This window comes from Physeter macrocephalus, chromosome 13 (assembly GCF_002837175.3).
Source record: "Physeter macrocephalus isolate SW-GA chromosome 13, ASM283717v5, whole genome shotgun sequence".
Taxonomy (NCBI): Eukaryota; Metazoa; Chordata; class Mammalia; order Artiodactyla; family Physeteridae; genus Physeter; species Physeter macrocephalus.
In genome coordinates, this window is record NC_041226.1 from 85,519,983 (window position 1) to 85,531,651 (window position 11,669).

An 11,669-nucleotide genomic window follows, 5' to 3' on the forward strand; every position below is an offset into this window, starting at 1 on the left:
GCTCACGGGCCCAGCCGCTCCGCGGCACGTGGGATCCTCCCGGACCGGGGCACGAACCCGCGTCCCCTGCATCGGCAGGCGGACTCTCAACCACTGCGCCACCAGGGAAGCCCACAGCATCTTTTTTGATAGTGGAACCGTATACTGTAATATGGTCTTGGAAAAGTAAAGCAGACCTGGATTTGAGGGCCACCTCTGCTTCTTAGCTGTGTGTCCCTGGACAAGTTACTTAATCTCTCTGAACCTTGGTTTCCTCTCTATCAGATGGAAGTAATAGTTGTCTGAGGCGTTATTTTGACAGTGAGTCAAGATAATGCAGGTAAAATGCTCTCCACCGTGTCTGGTGTGTAGTGAGCGCTCAGTACCTGTTGGCTGGGGCTACTCTTGGTGTGACTTGTGCTTGGAGGTGAATGCCAGGTGTACCTTTATTGCCAAAGACTGGAAGATTCCCATTTTCTAGTCTCTCTGCCAGAATGGCCAGAAACCAGAGAGCAGAGTCTTTGCTCTTGAGTTGGCGACCAGCTGAAAAGAAAAGAAAAAAAAATCTCCGTTGCTTTTATACTTTTTGTCTGTCTGGTTGATGACTGTCTGATAATGACTTATTTCAGTCACAGGCCTACGCGCAGATGATGTTCTTTTAGTGAAGTGGGCTGTGGCTGCCTCGCCCGCGGGCTCTATAGAACTAGCGTCTAAATTGGAATTTTACCCCCAGGTGGACGTCAGTGGGTTCCTGACGTCTCGCACATTCGTGGGGGGTGAGCCCTCAGAGTTTGCGTTAGATCATCAAATGGATCCGTGACCCCAAAAAGGTTGAGGAACTCTGTCCTAAGCCATATCCTTTTCTGTTTTGAAGGATGTTGCGGCTCGGGGCTTAGATCTCCCTCAAGTCACGTGGATTGTCCAGGTAATGTATTTAAGTTGTTAAGGTGCGAGCTTGAGGCCAGAATGTGTGATCATGAGTTGGTACATTGGCTTTAAGTAGAATAATTATTATCACCCTCTTGGGTGTTGCCCTGGTCGCCAGGCAGCGACCAGCCCGATCTGCACAATTCTCCTGACATCTTTCCTTAACCCAGCCCACCTGACCACTGCGGCACAGCCTGCAGACTGTACAGCCATGGGAGGGAGGGGCAGGCTCCCCTGCTCACAGACTAATGTGTGTCACACACAGAGTTTTCAGCAATCTGAAAATAACAGGAATTACCTGGGCCCCTGGGAGGCCTCATCGTGTCCAGAAGGCGATGGCTCAGCTGTCCTGAGAGCTGTGTCCATGCACATGGACCTGCAGGGGGCAATTAGGGCCCTGACAGCATCTTACACATACCTCTAGCCTTAGACGCTTTGCCAGAGGGTAAAGGTGTTAGCACCAGTCTAGTGGTTTTAGTTTTGTTTTTTCTTTTCCTTAGTCTGCAGAGTGGTATTTTTAAGCCCTTCTGTACGGGGGCCAGGGGACATGGGCCCTGTTTACGTGAGTCATGGTTTATTCACATTTTAGTGGAATTGCATGCCTGTCACTAGCTAGGAAACCTCTGCTCACCGCACATGATGACTTTGCGACTAGAGGCATTGTGTCTTCTTTCCTGCTGTCCATGGAGCAGATTTGAAATAGGAAGGCGAGGATGATTTTAACGTGCAGGAGGCCAGACACATACAATGGATCATTGAGAGCCGCCTTATAATTGTGGGTACTGAATAGTTTAATATGCCTGGCCTCCCATCATATTCTTGGCCCTCTGGTCTTTGGTTCACGTAGCAGCGAAGAAGAAAAGGGCAGAATCAGTGCAGGGGACAACTGGTGTTAACGGCGATGACGTTACTGCCAGAGAGAGCGTCCGTTCTGCTGAGTTAGAGCGTTGGCCCTTTCGCCGGGTCAGGAGCACTGGCCGTGGGGGCGGAGGCGTTGCCCTGCAGGAAGGGGAACCTGCCTCTCAGCTGGCCTGCAGCTGTGCTCCGTTGGGACTGGGTGGCCTGCAGCGAGGCAGCGGAGACCTGATTCTCTGTACCCTGTGCAGCGTCTTCCGTGCCCTCAGCCCCACTGCTCTGTCTGCTGAGGAAGTAGGCCAAGGTCGTGCGGCCATCCTGCGCAAGTTTGCGCCCACCTGCCTGCATTCTCACCTTGCCCAGTCACCTCAGTGAAAAGATGCAAATAGGAAAATGAAGAGACCTGTGGAGAAGTGAAATTAAATAGGAGATATTGGGACGAGAAGACGTCTCGTTTATCTGAAACTTGGCCACTGTTCCCGTTGGCGTGTCGGAGCCTTGTTATTTCCAATGAAGCCAGGAGTTTCAGGGTTGAGTGACTTCTCCTTGTGATTGTGGTAGGGTAACCATAGCACCAGGATTTAATTCTTGGGATACCTGGAGGCAGGTGAGGGGTATTGCACTTCCAATTAATGGCAGTCCCTTGATCTGTGAATGCCTTCGTTTTTGTTACCCTTTTTAGTACAACGCTCCGTCTTCACCTGCTGAATACATCCACCGGATTGGGAGAACCGCCCGGATTGGCTGCCGTGGGAGCAGCCTGCTCATTTTGGCTCCTTCGGAGGCAGAATATGTCAACTCGTTGGCTTCTCACAAAATCAAGTGAGTCAGAAACACGGGGTTTCGGCTGATCTCACCTAATTAATTTTCTGTCGCTCCTTACAGTGGATGGGCCTTGTAAGCTGACGAGGAGCCATTAACCCTTGTGATCCCTAAGTGAGTCCCAGAATAGCCAGTGGCAAAGACTAAAACCCTTAACGCCATCGGCACATGACAGTTTTCATCGCGTTGCCATTCCAAGGCGTAGAACGATCTGTTGCGCTCTTTCTTTCAGGTAGAGGTCTGTGTTGCGTTGCTCCTGCTGCAAAATCCGTGCGCACCACCCGCCCAGCCAGCTTCTCAAAGATCTCTCTTAGTCACCGTTTTTGTTTCTTGCAATTAATTAACGCTTAGGCCCTTTAAAGTTGGGAAAAAAAATAATGCTTTTGATTCTTTACACAACTCCCTCTCCCCCAGGAAAGGAAAACGAGGGAAGAAACCGTTAGGGTCAGGTGAATTATGTGCCACATGTTTGTGGCCAAGGCTGTCCAGCTGCTGTCTCGTATGCACCCAGTCAGATGGCAGCCTCTCACATCCCCCAGCGTCAAGCCCCCAGTTCCGGCCCAGGGTTGGGGACTTCACAGGGCCCAGCAGCATGGAACCTTCGCCAGGGGCTTCCATCGAACCCCGATCTCCCCGAGGAAAGACAAAGAAGGCAAAGGCAGAGGACAGCGGCTCGAGCTGGCCAGGGGTGATTGTGGTGAAAGCAGAGAGCATCCACCTGGGCCACGGAAATGAGTTTGTTTAGTCATGTTTTCCATAAAAATCTAAAGTAACAGGCTCTAAAAATGGGCTTCTAAAGGCATGCGGTTTTTCACACTGATCTACTTGCACGAATTTCTTCTGCTCAGAGAAAGCACAGTGATGGCATAGAATGTTTTTGGAGGCACAGGAAGAGCCGTGTGGTGCCCAGGGTGGTGGCACGGTGCACGCCGGGCCCAGGAGTGGCCCAGCTGCTCAGAAGCCACTCGGTGACTTCCCCTGTCCCCAGTCAGACTTGAGCGCTCTTTCGAGATTGCTGGTGTGACCGCTCGTGGAATGAAGCTTTCTCAGAAGATGTGCTTCACACCCCTCGGTGTCGGGGGAGGCGAGGACCCGCTCCCGATGAATTCAAGAGGGCAAAAATGAAGATGGCGTGGGTTTTCCTCTTACGTAATCTCTCATCTTGGTGCAGCTTGTCAGTTGAAGGAGTGGTTTTGGTTTGTTTCAGGAACACGTGCATCTCTTCTCTTACTTGTGAGAGAAAATCTCACGTAGATCAGTCACGCTTCACCAGGAGCTCCATCTCCAGCTGGATTCTGAGCTCCCGGGGGCTGGAGCCTGCGTCAGACTTCTCTCCGCGGCCCTTTCCGAGTCTAGGCGGCACCCGATCGGGCAGTTACACTCCAGAAATACAGGGGGGTCGAAATGAACACCCGTCCCGGCGCCGTAGCTTGTTCCCCCTGTCCCGGCGATTCGCGTGCGTGTGGAAGGTGTTCTCAGAGGAGTGTTGTCCCACAAGAGGAGGGACTCGCTGCACCTTGGCAGCCGCTCTCTGCCTCCATGGCTCCCTCCTCCTTCCGTTCTAGACCCACAAGGTCACGTTCTCCCATTCCTCCCCGTCGGCAGCTCTCTCTGGTTGGCCTCCCGTGTTCGTTCACTGTGATGTGATCTCCTTGGAGAGACAGGTGCAGAGAGTTCCGCAGTCAAAGGGTGATGGTCCAGCACAGATGCCTCCGCCTCTCTCCCTCTCGTCATCGTTCTCGAATAAATGCCTTCCAGTTGATTGCTATGGAAGGTTCAAATGTAAGCCTGAAATTGAAAAAGGGAAAATAATAAATAGCACCAACATGAATCGTTGGTGAGCTGGGTATATTTTAAAGGTATAAAAAGGACAGCCCTTGGGACTTCCCTGGTGGCGCGGTGGTTAAGAATCCACCTGCCAATGCAGGGGACACGGGTTCGAGCCCTGGTCCAGGAAGATCCCACCTGCCGCGGAGCAACTAAGCCCGTGCGCCACAACTGCTGAGACTGCGCTCCAGAGCCCGCGAGCCACAACGACTGAGCCCACGTGCGGCACCTACTGAGCCCATGTGCCTAGAGCCCGTGCTCCGCAACAAGAGAAGCCACCGCAGCGAGAAACCCGCGCACCGCAACGAAGAGCAGCCCCCGCTCGCCACAACTAGAGAAAGCCCGCGCGCAGCAACGAAGACCCAATGCAGCAAAAAATAAATAAATAAATACATACATTTATTTTTTAAAAAAAGACAGTCCTCCCTTTTGATGATCTTTTCTGGAAAAAGAGCCCGCAGCATTCGTGGGAAATTCAGCATAAGGTTCACATTCAGGAGAGAACTCAGTGATGCCAGAGACTCGGGGAGGAAGTTCAGAAGGACGAAGACTGGGAAATACCGCGAGGAAGAGATTTGGGTCTTACGTGCTGTAAGAATGTTCTTACAGGGGGTGTAAGAACAATCATTTAAGGGGCAGAGAGTTCTCTAGGAGTCCAGCCTCACTGGTTTCTGCCCTGAAATTTCACCTATTGAAGTGCCTGGTCCTGAACCACTGGCTGCTTCACGGGTGAGACGTAGTCAGCCCGAGTGATGATCAGATCTGTCGCTATGAAACTGCCGTGCGTTACACTTGCTGATTTCTGTTTGAGGAAGGGCTGTATGTTGGGGATCTATATGTAAACTGTTTCTTTGACTTAATACAAAAAACTAAATCTAATAAGAACTAATTACAAAGTATGCCATGGAAAGAGGCAGACTTGAAGACTCTTGGACTACAAAAGGTACACGTCTAAATATCAAAAAAAGGAGGAAGACGTGTGTGCCTGTTTGGTGCCTAAGAACCTGAGAGCCAGGCGGCGGCAGGCTGCTGGGACGGCTGATGAATTACAGAGAAGATTCAGGAAGGCAGGCGGAGGCTCTCAGCAGCAAGGGCCACCGCAAGAAATCACCACCCGCCCCCATATCCCCAGCGCGTGGAACTCGCCCTGACAGTTTAATTTAGCAGGGCAAGAGACAGGTGCCCCGGGCAGCTTCGCCTCTGTCTGAATGCTCAGAACTTTGTCTCTGCAGCCTTCTGACTTCTTGGTATTTGCCAACTTCTTCACTTTTTCCCACTTCTCCTTTAATCGTGTTTCTAATGAAAGTCATCATTGGTTTATTAAAATGTAAATGCATCTTCGAAATGTGTTATTTCTTAGATCAGGCATAAGACAGTTAGTTCCTTGAATTTATTTAGCTGTCTCTCTTCATAGTTAGGTAGGATGATTCCGGTTTGTTGATAGAACCATAAATAAGCAGAGTGGATGTGCTTTGTTCCTCAGAAGCAGTGGTTTCTTAGACTAGGAGGAAAAGTCCCTTTTAAACTGTAAATCACTCCAGTCCCATCTCCTGTTCACTTAGGGTAGATGGTCCCCCAACATTGTCATATGGACACATGCAGCATACGAGCCGTGCCCTGGCTGAAGGTCAACATTTGAGAAAACTGTGCCTTTCTGGGGCATATTTAGTTCTTTGTATCCCTGGCTGCGAACGCCATTATACCTATTTCCTTTCTCCCCACTTCAAGATCTGACCCCAAGTTCTTATGTTGCTTTTACTTTTGTATTTCTTCTTTTTTTTTTTTTTTCCTCAAGAAAAAAAGTGATGAATAGGGGCAGGTCAGCTAGAAAAAGGAAAAGGCAGGGCTGGGCTCTGATTTTTACCTTCCTTCAGCTTTCCAGGCATAAATGAGATGCAAATTCAGTAGCCGTAACATTTCTCTCCCATATGAAAAACAGATTTTCCAGGAAACCACGAACATTTCCCCCCCAACTCCTACCCTCTTGGTGTGTACTCCGCATTCTCTGGTTGACTGTGTAAAAATATTTTCTGAATCCACGTGGCTGTGAGCTGGCAGCGAAGAAAGAACGGTGAGGGCTGGGGGCTGGGGGTGTATGGGGAGGCGGTGACACAGCTCAGGCAGATCATGTCACAGACATGACATGTTCATTCATAGCTTTTTGTCAGAGTCACCTTTGGGGGAAAGTCACCTTTGTCTTCTCCGACAGAGGAGGCTGCCATTCATGTTTTAATTTGCTGTTACATTTAGGAAAAACAACAACAACAACATACAAGAAAATCATTTATCTTTTTAGGATCTGTTTTTCTGCCCCAGAGCTCCTCCTTTCCTCTTCCTCTCTCGCGGGGGAGTCTGTTTTCCCTCCTCGCCTCTGACGCAGGACTCTGCCGCGTGCCCTTCCTGGGGCGAAGGCTGGGGCCTTCCAGAGCCGTGGGGGACGGTGGGCTGTCCAGACTCCCCTGCCAGGCAGCTTGGAGTGTCTTATTCTGGCTGCTGACGGCTTCTGTTCACAAGGGAAGCCTGAGTTCTGGTTTCAGCCATTCGCATGTAGCTTTAGATTCACCAGATCATTTGGTCCTCACCCCTGAATAATTAAGAGACTAGAGCAGCAAAGATCCCTCAGGGTAGATTAGGAGAGCGTTCTGGTGCCACGATGGGCGATGGGCGATGGGCGATGGGCGTTGGTCACCTGTTTAACTTCACTCAGGTGTTTGGTTACGCCCCACAGTTAAGGGTCTTCAGCCACCTCCTTTCTTTACGTATGAAACTAAAGGGACTGTCGGAAATGGTTTTTTAGTTCGTCTTCTACTCAAGTCACGGTCATCTATCAATAGCAGGCCTATTTATTTAGTGTTCCAGATTTACTAAGAAATAATGACATGATCCCTATAGAGGAAATTCTAAATGTAGCCTATGTAAATGTATCAGGCAGGAAGGAAATTGTTGGGAATATTACCCTGTCTGTCCCTTTAATATCATAGAGGGCCCCTTCCTTCCAAATTCCTAAAGGTTTAGGAAAACATTCCCTTTCCCTGACCAAGTGTTGCTTCTCCTTTATATCAAATTAGCCTGAGGAGAGGCCAGTTTTATGCATCAAGATTCCAAATGTTTTTGAAAGAACAGAAGGTTTACCTCCATATGCCCTTCCTTTTACAGTGTTTCTGAGATAAAGATGGAAGATATTTTGTCTGTTCTGACATGGGATGATTGTTTTAAAGGGAGACGATGGGGAAGCCAGGTGAGTTTTATTATTTATCGTGCTTGCTGCTAACAGATGTGAAGCATTTCCTGATTTGGGGAAGCAGTGATTCTGAGTATGGGGCAGTTACTGCCTCTGTCGAGTAAAAAGTGTATTTTTTTTATTTATTTATTTTTTTTTATTTTTTGCGGTACGCGGGCCTCTCACCGCCGCGGCCTCTCCCGTTGCGGAGCACACCCGTGTCCCCCGCATCGGCAGGCGGACTCTCAACCACTGCGCCACCAGGGAAGCCCTAAAACGTGTATTTTAAGGACCATGAACATTAGGTGAGGCCTCATCTTGATGGTGTTTTTTCTGTCTTTGCTCCTGGACATGTTTGCTGGGATCATCCAGTTAATGGGCTCCAGTCCATCCTGCGCGTCTGCCAGGCGACAGCAAGCTCCCCAGAAAGGAGGGCTCATCCCAGGCCAGAATGAGTCTGGAGGCAGCGTTACACGCTCAGCCCTGGTGGTCCCCCTCCAGATTATCAGCAAGGACACCTGACTAGACCCGTCCACCCAGGACAGCATGGAAAAAATAAATAGCTCGGAATCTCCGTTCTGACACACTTAGTTCATCCATTTTTTAACGTTCGCTATACACAGAGGAAGAGTGAAGTTGAGATCATTAAGAAGAAAAATTTTTATTATCCGCGCAGTTCCATATGGAGATCCTGAGCAGTTGCAGACAGCCTGGGACATCTTTTCCTGCTCCTTTTCCGAGGCTTCCCCCCTGCTCGGAATCACTACCCCGCCTCCGCCCCCCACTCTACCGCATTACTCAGTGTATCACGTGTACTTGTCAGTGTGTGTGTAATGATGTTGCTGTGTGTAATTTCGTCCGTGAAATTTTAATTATGTGGTTATTTTACATTTCTTTTCTGATGCCTGAGGATAGACTGGAAAGTCAGAGCCAAATAGATCAAGTTTAAGAGTTTCTTTTATGCATTAGTATGTGTCTTTATTTGGATCGATATTCTCCCCGAGGCAAGGACTCCATCTGGCTGACCCTTACTTAAGTTCTGCTCCAGAGAAGCGCCTCCGGAAATGTATCTAAGAAAAGGGGAGGGGATAGTCAAGTGTCTGTCACCGCAGCATGTGTTGCAGACTTGGGACTGTGCTAAGCTCTTTACACGCTCGGTCCCGTTCCATCCTCTGAGCAGCCCTATGAGGCAGATGTTACTGTCCCACTTTATAGATGAGGAAACCGAGGCTTAGAGAGCTGAAGGAACATTCACGAGGGCACAATAATCATTGATTCTCCTGCTGTGAAAGCAGGCCGTCTAACTTCGAAGCACCTGTGCTTCACCATGTACCAATAAGCCTCTGTTAGTATTAGTTAAGCCAAGAAATTGGAACTAAAGTGCTTGTTAAATTGGGTAACGTTTTAGCCATTTTCATAAAGGTGAAATTTGGTCAGTAAATGGTACCACAGCAAAGATCCCCGTGAACAAGAAAGTGATTAAGGACTCAATTGATCAACACGTTATTTTAAGTGATATTTCATTATAGAACAACCGGGGCACACGAGGCTTTGGACCATCCCATATTATCGATAGTCTGTTGTCAAGGGAACTGACCAGAAATGAGACACTCATTGGTCTCTGCACACTCCTCTGTTCTTTGGAAACTATTGCAAATTCTAGTTGGCGGGGGGTGGAAAGGTGGGGTGGGGGGGGTGGTTTTCTGGGGGTTTTTTTGTTTGTTTTGGGGGGTTTTTTTTCCAAATGTTCCCACAGCTATTTAATTATAGCCCCGGGACAGCTACGTGGGATAAGCAGGGGCACCTGGGGAGCTGTCTGGGGCGGCACGTAGCAGCAGAGTGGCCAGGAACATGGCCTTAGGGCCCAGCTCCTCATCTCACCAGCTGTGCGGCTTTGGGCCAGTACTGGACCTTCCCAGGGCTCATGAGTACATTTCTTCATGTGTACGATTGAGATAATCTTAGTATTCTCAGAAGGAGATCGGAGGGTTGAGTAGGAAATAACCTGAAAGTCCCAACACAGGTACCGAAGGGTGTTCATTATTACCACTATTATTATTTTTTTATTATTTTGTTACATCAGTTATAGCAGCAGATGTGGAATTAAAGTCCAGACTCCTGGACGTGAAGCCAAGCGCCTTTTTTTGCTGTTTCACACTAAGTGGAAAATTGGCATCTGCCTGCTCTCCAGAAATAAGAGCAAGCCGCAGAATTACAAAGTGAGATGGTAAAGGTTTGAATAATCTAGTCTTACACTGTTTCCAGGACCGGCTTTGGTGTCCGTATTTACCCCCTGAACACACCCCAGCTCTCTCCCGGGCACCGATGGCCGTGTGCCCCTGCGCGTCTCCGGGGAAGCTGTGGGCGGGTGCGGGGGCCCCCGGCAGGACGCTTCCCCAGAGCGAGAGAACGTCCCCTCTGCTCTTTCGGGGAACAAGCCGCAGCCGTTCTGTTAACACCCTCCCTTCTGTGGCCTGGTAGCCCCGGTTCCTCTCCTTAAGCCTTTTCTGTGGCCTGAGGCCAGCCTTGAAGACTGGCTGGGGCTTGAGGAGCCTTCATAAGGTGGTGGGTGAGCGCTGGGGCCCAGAGTCGGACAGACTTGGGTTCAAGTCCTTGCTTTATAGCCAGTCGTTCTGCAGCCTTGGGCAGACTGTCTCCTCCTCCCCAGCCTCAATTTTCCCATCTGTAGAATGAGGACAGCATGAGTACCCATCCTGGAGGGTTGCTGTGAGGTTTAAATAAAACGAAGCCCAGCGTGCTCTGCACACTCTGGGCCATGTGATCACCTCAACCCTGAGTTGCTGCTCAGACGGACAGGATGTTTTGATATTTTTAAGGTCTGGTGGTCTTTGGTTTTAAAAAGAAAAAGTGCTAATCAAGCTTGGGCTTTCACTGACACCAAAATAACTGCTTAACTGAGAAAACTCAACTAATCATGCCACTTTCTAGATGTCACGTCCCTACACACCACTTGTTTGACCAAATTTACCTTTAAGTCAGAGGACAAAGAAAAACGAAACTAAATTGACTTCATTACTAATTATCTCATAGATATACGGCCTGCAAGAGTATATTACGTGCATGACTCATGTGAATAGTAAAGAGAATAAAGTAAATGCTGGCTACAACTTTTAATTCTGGTGGGTTTTTTTCACAGCTTTTAAAAAAAAATATTTATTTATTTATTTTTGGCCGCGTTGGGTCTTCGTTGCTGTGCACGGGCTTTCTCTAGTTGCGACAAGTGGGGCTGCTCTTCGTTGCAGTGTGCGGGCTTCTCATTGCGGTGGCTTCTCTTGTTGTGGAGCACGGGCTCTAGGTGTGCAGGCTTCAGTAGTTGTGGCACATGGGCTCATTAGTTGTGGCTCGCGGGCTCTAGAGTGCAGGCCCGGTAGGTGTGGCACACGGGCTTAGTCGCTCCGCGGCACGTGGGATATACCTGGACCAGGGCTCGAACCTGTGTCCCCTGCATTGGCAGGCGGATCCTTAACCACTGTGCCACCACGGAAGCCCTTAATTCTGTTTTGTTTTGTTTTTTTAATTCATTAATTTATTTAGTTTTGGCTGTGTTGGGTCTTTGTTGCTGTACGCGGGCTTTCTCTAGTTGCGGCGAGCAGGGGCTACTCTTCGTTGCGGTGCGTGGGCTTCTCATTGTGGTGGCTTCTCTTGTTGCGGAGCACGGGCTCTAGGCGTGTGGGCTTCAGTAGTTGTGACAGGTGGGCTCAGTAGTTGTGGCTCGCGGTCTCTAGAGCGCAGGCTCAGTAGTTGTGGCTCACGGGCTTAGCTGCTCTGCGGCATGTGGGATCTTCCCGGACCAGGGCTCGAACCCGTGTCCCCTGCATTGGCAGGCGGATTCTTAACCACTGCGCCACCAGAGAAGTCCCTTAATTCTGTTTTAAATACAGTATGTCTTTTTTTTTTTTTTTTTGTGTGGTATGCGGGCCTCCCTCTGCCGCGGCCTCTCCCGTTGCGGAGCACAGGCTCCGGACGCGCAGGCCCAGCGGCCATGGCTCACGGGCCCAGCAGCTCCGCGGCACGTGGG

At 49.6% G+C, this 11,669-nt stretch overlaps 1 protein-coding gene across 2 annotated transcripts in view; it reads left to right on the forward strand.

Moving 5' to 3' along the window:
• DDX31 (DEAD-box helicase 31) overlaps window positions 1–11,669 on the forward strand; it is an 87,955-nt gene that overhangs the window by 35,582 nt on the left and 40,704 nt on the right. For both annotated transcript variants that reach the window (XM_055089446.1, XM_028497504.2), the window contains exons 15-17: window positions 854–904; window positions 2,444–2,583; window positions 7,567–7,648. In XM_055089446.1, the coding sequence (XP_054945421.1) occupies window positions 854–904; window positions 2,444–2,583; window positions 7,567–7,648 (273 nt within the window). The remainder of the gene's footprint in view (window positions 1–853; window positions 905–2,443; window positions 2,584–7,566; window positions 7,649–11,669) is intronic.